Genomic DNA, 11957 nt, shown 5'->3' on the forward strand with positions numbered 1-11957 from the left:
GCTGGCAGAGCAGGGATGTACATTCTACTTTTTTTCCCTTCTTTGTTGAGACCAGTCTTTTCACCCAAAATGTCAGAGAATCATAGTATTTTAAAGCTGGATAAGAGTTCAATCTATCACTCCCATGGTCTCACCCGAGGACGAAGAGGCCGAAGCCAAGGTTAGAAAGGTCACAGCCCTCATCACGGGCCAGGCTCAGACGTCAGGCCCCCGAGGATCACTCCTGGTTCAGGCCCCGGCTCCAGCTCCTCCAGGCCTGAAAGACCAGAAACGATGCACAGAACAGGCCCCAGGACAACCCCACACACTGTTCCCTCTTTGACACACACCATCGCAGAGCTCAGGGCAAGGCCTGCTTAGGAGGCCCTGATCCCAGACTGGGCTCTGCCGCACACAAGCCACCTGACCTCGGACAAAGCTCACAACCTCTCAGCCTCAGTCTCAGCACGTGTGCTGCTCTGCTGAGCCCACAGAGCAGTTGTGAAGTGCAGGGAACTACGCAAGGCGCAAACGCTGCGAAAAAACCAGTGTCAAGTCCTACACAAGACCTAAGACATTACTGCTGGGCTCTAGTAAAATCACTCAGCTGAGAGGCAACAGGAGAGGGAGACAGCCAAGGTCTGGAGTCTGCATTCTGGTTCTTGCACTTATTAGCTGAGCTGTTACCCAGACTCCACTAACCTCAGTTTGTCCACTGGTCAAATGGGAATAACAATAAATACTTCAATGCTTCTGTGAAGATTAAATGAGGTAACACAACACAACACCCAACTTGGTGCCTAGCAGAACTCGGAGCTGGACTCGCGGCTACATGTCCTCAATACTGCAACAGCCTGCAGCACGGCCGCCAGCCATCGAGGCCACTGCTGCACGCGCAGTCTGCGAGGCTCGCCCTGAACTCTGGGCAGACTCCCCACACTGGCAAGCCCTCTGCAGGCCTCTGTGTCTCCCCGACCTGAGCAGTAATCCCACGAATGATGCCCTGCCCCCTCCCAGAGACCCTGGAGGGAAGCCTCTGACTCTCCGGGTTGGGAGCAGAGGGCGAGGGGAGTGCACGCACGGGCCTACCCTAGGCCTTGCTCTTGGGGCAAGACCCACCTCATACAGACCAGCCCCACGGCCTGAACACTCTGCGCCTGCCACAGCCTCAGAGCGTAGCTCCCACACTGTGAGAACACAGAGGCAGGCCCAGCAGGCTGACCTCAGGGCCATCGGCAGCACAGAGATGTCCCCCCCGGGGGGAGAATTAGGAAAAGGCGTGCCCTCCATCCAGCCAGGGGCCCACTGCAGGGACACAGGCTGGACTGCAGCCCCCCCGCCAGGGCACCACCAGCATGGAAACTGGCAGGGGCCCCGTCCCCCGCAGGAGCCTCTCACGGACAGCCTCTCTGGCAGGGGCTAAGGAGGACCCAGCCACAGGCAGTCGGAATGGAGAGCTGGGACAGGGTGAGGGCGTCGCAGGCCTGGGGGTCAGGCTGGAGCCACAGTCGGTAATAAGACTGACTCTCAACACAGCTCCATCACACAATGGCTGTGACCTTGAGAAGGCACTGAGCACCCCTGTGCACCCCCAGTCTCCCGTCCACCAAGCATGCTGACGGCAGGCTAATTCGACGGGGCGGTGGCAGGATGGAGGAGGTGGGCCAAACAGCAAGGGTGTCTGCTGCAGAGCCAAGACGTGCGGCCTGGATCCCACGGTCCCCTTTCTCCAGAGATCTCCTTGGCTGCACGGAGAAGAGACTAAGCTGGGGAAAGCGCAAGGCTGTGGGCAAGCGGAGCAACAGGGGAGGGGCAAGGACGGAGCCCTCCTTGGTCCCGGCCCGAGCGGCCATGCGTCTCCCCACCGTTCAGGGGTGAACAGCACAGACCAGGAAGCACACTGCGTGCAGCCGGCGGGAGGGCCTGTCACACCCAGTGAGTGGCGGCCAGTTACTCAGAGTCCTGGGAGGCCACTGGGAGGAGAGAGTCCGTGTGCGGGAAGGCAGGGGCAGAGCAAAGCTGAGCTCGTCAGGCTGGCCACCCCACCGCTGTCCCAGGACGGCCCAGGCGCACAGCTGCTCCTTCCCGACGGACCCTCTGAGCGACTGCTCCTCTCCCACCAAAACCCCAAGAGTCTGGACAAAAGGGGAAGACCCCTCACAGCACCACGGAAGACAGGGAGCACACCTCAACGAGGACAGGACAGACTACCCAGAAGCGCCGCCTCAGGCAGGCTTCCCGGTAGCTCAGCTGGTAAAGAATCTGCCCGCAGCGCAGAAGACCTGGGTTTGATCCCTGGGTCGGGAAGATCCCCTGGAGGATGGCATGGCAGCCCACTCCAGTACTCTTGCCTGGAGAATCCCATGGACAGAGGAGCCTGGCGGGCTACAATCCATAGGGTCACAAAGAGTAGGACACGACGGAGCGCAGCACAGCTGCTGCGGCCACAGCCCTCCACACAGATGAGCTCCATCCCCACCCTATACCCCAGCCCAAGCAGATGACAGCCAGCAGACAGTCACAAGCAAAACCTAAGCTGCAAAAGAACAGAAGAAATAAAGCGGCATCTATCTCATAGAGGGAAAGGCTTTTCTAAACAAAACACATAAGAACATTTCAAAAGGAAGAGTGTCAAAGCTTAAAGATTTTCACTTATGTATGTCAAGTATTAATATAATAAAAAGTGAGCAATAAACTGGAAAAAACTTTCTATTTATGTCAGACACTAAGTTTGTATCCCTTTTATATAAAGACTTGTACAGTGATAAACAAGCCTCAAAAAAAATGGAAACGTAATAATAATAGCTAACATTTCCATGTTATCTCATAACACATTTAATATGTGTTAAGCACTTCAAATATACTATTGCATTTAAACCTCACAATGCTGTGATCCTATTTCCCTCAAGAGAAAACAGGCTTAGATTGACACCTGCCCAAAATCACAGGGCTGGAGCTTTGGACTCTGCCTGACTCCAAAGTTTGCTCTGAATCGCATGTGCTTCAAATCAAAAAGAACTAGACTATATAATACATTCAGTGTGTGTGTGTTTCAAATTACACACTTCAGTTACAATCCATTGTTGTTTATAGTCACTCAGTCGTGTCCAACTCTGCGACCTCAAGGACTCCACCAAGCTCCTCTGTCTGTGACATTTCCCAGGCAAGAATACTGGAGTGAGCTGCCATTTCCTTCTCCAGGGGATCTTCCTGACCCAGGGACTGAACCCATGTCTCTGCATCTGCATTGGCGGGCGGATTCTTTACTGCTGAGCCACCAGAGAAGCCCCACAGTAAAAACTCACCAGCCATTAGAGTTTTGTGTATCAAACTGACAAAGATCTTCAAGTCAGAGAATTCAGTGATGGGAAGGGTCCAGAACCTGGCATTCACTCCCCCCGGGCATGCAAACTGGAGCGCCCTTTCTGGAGGCCGCTCTGGCCACACTGAACACAAGCCTGCAGAAGAGGCACGTCCATGTCAGGCCCCACCTGTCCCCACCCCGTGAACCGTCCGCAGTCCCGCCCAGACTTCTCGACAGGCTGGGGAAGCACAGCCGGCAACAGGGAGCCCGGAGGAGCTGGAGCCCGAGCACCGACCCTCCGCCCTCGGCCCCGTCACCTCACTGCTGGGGTCAGGATCCCTGCTCCCCAATCCCTCCCCACACAGGAGAGGCTCCCGCTGTCTGTGCCTTTCTTTGTCCCCTGCGGGTGGGGCACTGAGCACTCTGCTGTCAGGAGCCCCGGACTTCCCGGGTCGCTACCCCGTGCTGATCCCTTGGTGAGCCTACTGTCTGTGAATGACCCTCCCTGGTCTCTCTGCTCCCAGCTGCTTCAGGATCTGCAGACATGGCCTAGTCCAAGAACCACACCGCACACCAGTCCCCAACTTGGCACAGACACAGCATCGAGAAACCCTGGTCACGAAGCATGAATCTCTTAAGAAGGTGGACCCCAAGTTCCTGAGGAACATGCGCTCTGCCCAGAAGCACAGCAGGGAGGGCCTCGAGACGACGTGGGCCATGAGTGCACCTGCCGGGGCTGTCAAGGCTCACGAAGAGCCCAAGGAGTCTGAGCCCCAGGTCCTCACGGGCGGCAGCGCACGCTTGGGGGACTCACCTACACCGCTCACCTGAAGCCCGGCAACGTGCTGGTGCCCACGTCACCAAGCGTCCCGAAGTCCCAGGCCAAGGCTCGAACCAAGGCCCAGGCATCGTAGCTACGGTTGCAGCTCTCCCAAAGGCGCCCAAGCCCCCACACAGGCTCCAGAGTGCAGGCCGCCGTCTGCCGGTGGGAGGACAGGACAACTGGTGTGACCCCCGGGCTGCTGTCTGCACGGGACTGGTGTGCTCCTGGACACTGGTACAATAAACCTGAGGCAGGACGTGTCCAACAACAACAACAACAACCCCACCAAAACACACCCTCCTTGGATGGCCTCAGTGTGGGCATGACTTTGTTTCTGGGATGCTGGGGTGCTGACTGATACATCTTTAGACCTAGCAATTTGACTCTAGAAGTTTATCCCAAGAAACAACCAGAAAAGTGCAAAGATACATACAGGTTTTTGCAGCATCATCACAAGTGCAAACTAGGGCTCCCCTGGTGGCCCTGTGGTTAATAAGCCATCTGCCCATGCATGGGACACGGGTGCCGTCCACGGTCTGGGATGATCCCACAAGCCAAAGAACTAAGCCCGTGTGCCACAAGTACCGAGCTGGTGCTCTTCAGCAAGAGGGGCCGCTGCAATGAGACGCCCGCACACCACAATGAAGACCCAGCACAGTCACAGACAAATAAAACAAACAAACAAACTGGAAACTGTACATTCAGCAACAGGGAACTGCTCCACATCAAGGATGATGCGCTACCTGAGGAAATACTACAGAGTCACTGAAAACCAGCTTATAAAAGAATAGCTAACAATGTGGATATAAATTTAATTTAAGAAATATCTTAAGTGGAAAAAATGACTTCAATGTTGCATATAAAAGTGACTAAAGGCATGAAGCCCAAACTACTAGTGCTTATCATCTCTTCATCATGACATCATGGGGAGATTTTCTTCTTTGTATTATTTTTGTGTTTCTCACGTTTTCTGTATTTTTCATGTATTATTTTTGTAATTAGAGAACACAAACCCAAACTACATTTATTTAAAAAAATCCCAGGGCTAAATCTGTAACGCCCAGCCCCACACTTGGGCACACAGTCTGAGTGCCCAGCGTCAGCCGAGAGCCCCGCACAGCGGCGGCGGCTGCCAGCCGGGGAGCCCTGTCGCTCTGTCCTCAGCCGCAGCCATGCGCCCGAGCCCGGCCCAGCCCGGGGCAGACCCAGGGAAGGGTGCTCAGATCGCCTAGTGGGGCTCAGAGACCCTGGGACCCTTCAACAGAGACCACACAGCACAGAACAGGAAACAACCAGTCAACCTGAGGCCCTGGATAGACTGACACTTGAATTACAACTGACCACCTCGACAGCTCTGTGACTTCAGGCCCACTTCTCCTCTCTGAGCCTCGGTTTTCTCATGTTCCGAACAGGGTTAACACCCTTCATCTCATGGGCTGTCAGCGTTACACTCAATTATACGAGCACAGAACACAGGTCACTACACAGCCGTGAATATTACAAAAGGGAAAGGGGTCTCTTGGGCCAGTAAGGCCCTCAGAATCCAGAGACCTAGCCTTGAGGTTCTGGAGGGCAGCAGAGGGTGAAAGCAGGTGAGGAGGGAGAAGAGATGGGATGTGGGCAAGGAAGGGGCCATCTGGCATCATGCTCAGCCTCCCGGCGGCAATCAGCACACATCTTAAGAGAGACGGGGGCTTTCCTGGTGGGCCGGTGGTTAAGAATCCACCTGCCAATGCAGAAGGCACAGGTTCCAGCCCTGGCCCGGGAGGATCCCACATGCCGAGGGGCAGCAAAGCCTGGAGGCCACCACTACCGAGCCAGCACACCAGAGCCCGGGAACCACAGCTGCTGACCCTCGTGCCGAGAGCCTGCGCTCTGCAACGAGAGGTCCCTGAGACGAGAAGGCCATGCACCGTGACTAGAGGCAGGCTGAGCACAGCAACAAGGACCCAGCACGGCCAAAATATAAATAAGCAGATCTTTAAAAACAAGGGCGGGCGAGCACGGTACCTGCGCTGGGTCCCAGGCCCAGACTGGACTCGTTGAGCGCGTCCTCCTCTTCCCAGAAGTACTGTGGCGGCTGCAGGATGCGGGACTCGTCACTCTCCTCGCTGGGGAAGCCCGAGCCAGGGGCTCCCAGGCCAGCACCCAGGCCCACAGCCTCGCTCGGCTCCTCCAAGTCCAGCGGCTCCAGGCCTGTGGGCAGCAGGAGGTCCAGCAGAGAAGTGGAGGGGAGGCCCTCTGAGCCGGGCTCCTCGGACCCGGCAGCACACACGCCCAGGGACGCTCCTGCACAGACAGGAAAGCTGGGGGTTAAGGGGGAAGAGGGCACAGGATGGAGACCCGCCTGCAAGGACCAAGGGCCCAGGGGGAGGGTGGGGGCTTCGTGGACACTCCTGACGCCCAGGGCTGCGGGCATGGGGGGCAGGTCAGAAGGGGCCCCGCTTTCCCGGATCCTGTATGCACACTGCTCCCCAGGCTCCTATCCTAGGCCGAACACTTTCCAAAACTGCATGAAGAACCTGATCTGTGTTTTAGCGGCACACGGTTTTTAAGACCATGTGAGGTGGTCACAGGTCAAATTCATCCCGGGCTGGTAATGACAGGTCTGTTTGGAACCCTGGACCCTCTATCCTAATGTACAAAACAAAAAACAGTAAAATAAAGGGCATCTTTTTTTTTCCTTCTCTCTCACTCCCATTCACTATGAACAGGAAACACCCCTATTTGCTGGTTTTATGATTTCAATACTAATTACAAAAGTATCACTAACTTGCTCTAAGTCTTCAGCCCTCAGTCTCCTCATCTGAAAAACGAGGAAAGCAGGTGAAAGGACCTCCAAATTCTCTTTTCAAGACTAATATTCAATGATGCAAGAAAGAGGGAATTTCAGGAGCTACTTCCTGCTCTGTGCTTGGAGAGCACTGTGAGGTGACTTGACAACAGTCCGTGGAGATGTTTAGTCGTGTAAGTGTTATCTGGGCTTCCGTGGTGGCTCAGATGGTAAAGAATCAGCCTGCAATGAGGGAGACCTGGGTTCAGTGTCTGAGTTGGGAAGATCACCTGGAGGAGGGCATAGCAACCCACTCCAGCATTCCTGCCTGGAGAATCCCCATGGATTTTAGTGGGCTACAAAGAGTCAGACACCACTGATTAAGCACAGCACACAAGCATTACCTAAATTTTAATGCTTACAAGCACCTTATGCAATAGTAAGCCCTAAGCCCAACAAGTGGCCACTAAGGAAGACAGATGTTTCAGACTCAGAAGCAAGTTCTACCAGAAACAGAGAATGCGTCCAGAGAGAGACAGAACAGACAAGAGAATCACAAATACACTTGAATCTAAGGAAAGCAGCCTGGGGTATAGGGGAAGAGGCGGAACAAAGTAACAAGTGTGCATGGGAGGACACACAGGTATTGCAATCAGACTCAGACTGCTGCAGTGGAACAAGGCAGGCAGGGGCTCTGGCCTGTGGCTGAGTGACTCTGGGGGAGCGTCTGCCCCCTTCCCCCTCCGCACTTCGCCCCCCCCCCAATCTGTAGAGCAGGATGGAGAAGCCCCCAGACGTGAGGCCACCAGGTAAGGTCAGCCCCATGCAGTGTATGGACTGCACTCTGAAGGGCAGACTGCAGTCTACACGTGGAAGTAGCCTCCTCCTTTATGGAGAACAGAGAAGCAGGGCATTCTTGGCCAAGAAAAAAAAACGTTTAAGAGCGACAATGGTCAGGGTCTTCAAACACATTTAAACAAAAAGTTGATATGAATAATGAAGATCAGTTATTCTATGTGACTTCAAGGAAAAAAACAGGGAAGAAACAGACGCTATCAGAGTCTCAAACAGCCTTTAACCAGAGCAGGTGACGCCCGTGGTCACCTGCATCCATCTGCCTAAGTCCTCCTCCTACTTCCAGCCTCAGCTCCAAACATCTGCCCCAGCTCCCTTGGTCCAGGCTGCGCCCCCTCCACGACCACCAGCTCTGCACACATCACTGCACTCTCCTCACTGCACTGCAATAGATCACCAGACAGCCTCCCTCCCTCAACGGCGAACACGGAGTCCACCTCTGTCGAAGGGGCCTCGACAGTCTCTGAAGTATCATAGGAGCTCAGGATGTGTTTGAGTAAACGAGCAAATAAATTAAGACATACCCTTTCCCTATGGCTGATTCATGCTGATGTTGGGTAGAAACCAACAAGATACTGTAAAGCGATTACCCTTCAATTAAAACTAAATAAATTTAAAAAATAAGAAATACCCTTTTGTTTTACAGAAGGGATAACAGGTCTAGTGAGATTAAGGTCAAATAACCAGGTAACAGAACCGCTACAATTAGCCAGCTTCTCCCCCACAAGAAGGTCCGGTGGATGCTCCCTGAGGAAACATCGGAAAGCTGCTCTTGTGTCCTTCTTCCTAAGGACACGTAAGGACAGAAAGCACCCGGCATGACCCGATGCCTCATAGGATCCAGGAGCAAGGAAAGAGCTGGATGGAAGAGACCCTGTCCTCCCAGCACCCTGTCCAGGGTCCCCACCAGAAACCCAAAGCACAGGGTGGCTGAGGGTGCAGGGGTCTTTCCTCCTGTCCCGAAAGATCTCAAGTCAGTAAAGTGGCCCCTACTTTCCACCAAGATGCCCCTTTATCTACATTTCTGCCTGGATCCAGTGTCTGGAAATAGGTCATCTATCAACCCTACTGAAGTAAGACTTCTGTTCTAATTTTTACAAAGTTAATCACAAATATACAATACTGTCAATCAGATATGACGCCAGGTAACTTTGGTTTCAGGTATGCTGCAGCATCTTACTGGAGGTTAACATCTGCACTGGACTTCCACTGCTCAGAAGAAAGCAGTCCACCCCTGCCCCCAGCTCCTATTCTGTACCACCTACTGTGCCAGGCCCCCTCTAGAGACACAAAGGTGAATACCAGACAGCCTCTGCCCTTGGGGGAGAAAGTGCTCTTTGGAAAATGGAATGCCCGGTTTATGTAAGATACCAGCTGATACAACAGGTCTACTTTCAGATGTGGCTTCCCCAGGTTTGGGGAACCAAATACCACAAGACAGTAACCTGGAAAAACTCACGCAGTCCAGGAAGAAAAAACTCAATTGACGAGAAATGTCTGTAGTAATTAAGAAAAACTGCACAGGTTTTATCCACCTACTGAGACAGACATTACTTCAGTGTTTTAGAGAAGCAAGAATCCTTGGAATTTTACCCTCCACGAACCAACCAGAGGATCAAACGTGCTGTGCCTCTTCACAACCTGAGAGCTGTCTCTCTGAGGCTAATGGAGGTGAGGGGGGAGAGGAGTCACGGCCATGCAGGCCTCAGTCCTGCAGCCAGGCCGGCCCCGATGGCCAGGAACCCGTGTCTGTCCTGTTGACTTCTTGCCTCTGGGGATGAAGTCCTTTAGTCGGTGAAGCTCTCCGTGCAGAGCACTGTGGTCTGAGGAATCTGCTAGGGTCTATCGTGACCATTTCCCTGACTGAGGGGGGACCCCATTCTCCCAGCCTCTCCCCTCCATCTGTCACCTGCGGAGAAACCACGGTTCGTCCTGGTCTATCTTTCCCAACAGTCTGATAGGAATAAAAAGCGTACGCATGCGTGCGTTGCTTCAGTCGTGTCGGACTTTATGCAACCCCATGGACTGTAGCCCACCAGGCTCCTCTGTCCATAGAATTTTTCAGGCAAGAATACTCTAGTTGGTTCCCATTTCCTTCTCCAGGGGATCTTTCCAACCCAGGGACTGAATCCACATCTGCATTTCCTGCCTTGCAGACAAATTCTTTTACCACTGAACCACTAAGAAGAGATTCTGATCATGTTTCTGAAAAGCTGTGTTTGAAAAGGAGGAATCTGGCTTTTGATTTCTTCTCCAGTAAACAGTTTCATTTTCTTGAAGCTATTTTTCCATACAATGGTTATTTTTCCTTTATAAAGACCTTGATATTTTCAAAAGTTTGGCAGTGGGTAACTACAAGATGTTACTTATTTTCAAACTTGCCCATCAAAATAGCAGCTGAGACCTACCCATTCCCTGTATAACTATTTTTGCACTTAATAATTAATCTGCCTGAGACTCTACCGGATTTTAACTTTCAGATGTACACTGATCTTTTTTTTTCCTCTAGCACCTGTAATCTTCTGTTACCTCCATCTCTCTCAACCAAAAGAACAAAAAAGACAGAGCATGAAAAGAATTCCAGGGATCGGCCTCAAAGAACTGAAAATCTGACCCAAACGAATTCAGAAAAGGAGGTGCAGGAAGCAGGCTTGTATCTTTAGGGGGGTGAAAAGAGCAAGGTCTCCATAACCCCCATGTTTTGTCTCCCCTGCGTCTGCTCTTGATCCCCACGTCTTCTCTCGGTTCCCTTGCCCTAATCAGCAGCTCTGAAGTCCGAGATCCCTAAGCCCTCCGCAGAAGCCCATTTGGAGCTGCCCAGCAGCATCAGTGACACGGCCCACACCCTGGACTGTCCGCTACAACAGAGATGGTCCAGCACCAACAACGCGACTGCACACACTCGGCGCGTGTGTCAGAGAAACAGTGCCGCCCGGTCCTGGCAGGGGTGTCCCCACTACAGCGTTGTAAGGGAGACATCCTGCTGGACACACACGCACCAGCACGGGGGGCGCGGGGTACGACACTAGCGCGCCCCCCGGACGGAGGCGGCGGGACGGGGCGGGGGGGGGCGGTAACCCGCGGCTGGCAGGAAGGGGGCACGGTAACAGCTGGGCATGGTCCTGACACACTCCGCGGACCAGTTCTGGGATGGCTGCCACACGGAGAGGCAGCCGGCCGGCAGCGCCTATACCTGAACCGCCCCTGCCCTCCAGAAAGGACTCGAGGCGTGGTGCGGACAGGGATGGGGGGGCCCGGAGGCCATCTTCGGGGCGCACCATCTGCGTCCTTAGCGGTGCTTGCGCCCCGCTGCAGAAGGCGGCCCCTGGCTGAGTCGGGGCGGCGGGATTCCGCACCACGGCGCCCAGAGCAGCGGTTTGTTCTGTAGAGGTCGTCCTCCCCAACCCAGCCGGGGTCGGACCTCAGACCACCTCAGGCCGACCGTGGCGGGCGGGACCCATCGCGCGTAGACACAGGTGCCCACACCCTCCGGCGCTCCCCGCGCCCTCCCAGCCGCCGCGGGCCCGGACCCCCGCGCCGCTCACCCCACACGCGCCGCCCCCCGCGCCTGTCACCTCAGCCCGGGCGCGCGGCCCTTTGTCGCAGAGACACGCCCGCCCGGCGCCCCCGCCCCCCCGCCCTCAGAAGCGCCCAGAGCGCTCGTGGCCGCGCGGCCCTTTGTTGGCGCGGAGCCTCCCAGCGCGCGCCGGCCGCCGCCCGCTCACCTCCGGCCAGCAGCAGCAGCAGCAGCGGCGGCAGCAGCGACCCCGCGGCCCTCAGCAGCCGGCCCATGGTGCCGCGTCGCCGCTCCGCAGCCGCCTGGGCGCCTCAGGGCCCCACGGGCGGCGGCAGCAGCGGCGGCGGCGCGGGCGCGCCCATTGGCCGGCGAAGCCGTCACTCACCCCGCCCCGCCCCTCCACGTGCGCGCCCCGCCCCTCCGCCCCACCACCGGCCAATCGACGTAGCGGAGGCCGGGGGCGGAGCCAGCGCGCTGCCCGCGCCTCGCGCGCCTCGCACCTCAGACCTCACGCCTTACAGGCCCGCGGCCGCCTGGCGCTCAAGTCTCGCGAACGCGGGGAGTGGCCCCGGCGCTGAGGGCCGCGCTCGCGAGACTGCGCCCGACCTTAAGCTCTGTGAGGGGATTCTCTGGCTGTGCGGGTGGACTCCGTGCGGGTTGAACACTGCCCGAACCAAGCTCACGCCTTTCTGAATAATTCTTGGGA

The 11957-nt window shown here is 55.4% G+C and overlaps 1 protein-coding gene across 3 annotated transcripts in view; it reads right to left on the reverse strand.

The window, feature by feature from the left end:
* The window catches only part of PODXL2 (podocalyxin like 2), a 56185-nt gene extending 44621 nt beyond the window's left edge, over positions 1-11564 (reverse strand). For all 3 annotated transcript variants that reach the window (XM_081526610.1, XM_081526611.1, XM_081526609.1), the window contains exons 1-2: positions 11460-11564; positions 6117-6395 (exon numbers count right to left, since the gene is read on the reverse strand). In XM_081526610.1, coding sequence (XP_081382736.1) covers positions 6117-6395; positions 11460-11526 — 346 coding nt within the window. In that variant the 5' untranslated portion in view covers positions 11527-11564. The remainder of the gene's footprint in view (positions 1-6116; positions 6396-11459) is intronic.
* Positions 11565-11957: the final 393 nt, after the last annotated feature.

The sequence above is a fragment of the Giraffa tippelskirchi genome, chromosome 9 (assembly GCF_054371585.1).
Source record: "Giraffa tippelskirchi isolate mGirTip1 chromosome 9, T2T-mGirTip1v1.2.pri, whole genome shotgun sequence".
Lineage (NCBI taxonomy): Eukaryota > Metazoa > Chordata > Mammalia > Artiodactyla > Giraffidae > Giraffa > Giraffa tippelskirchi.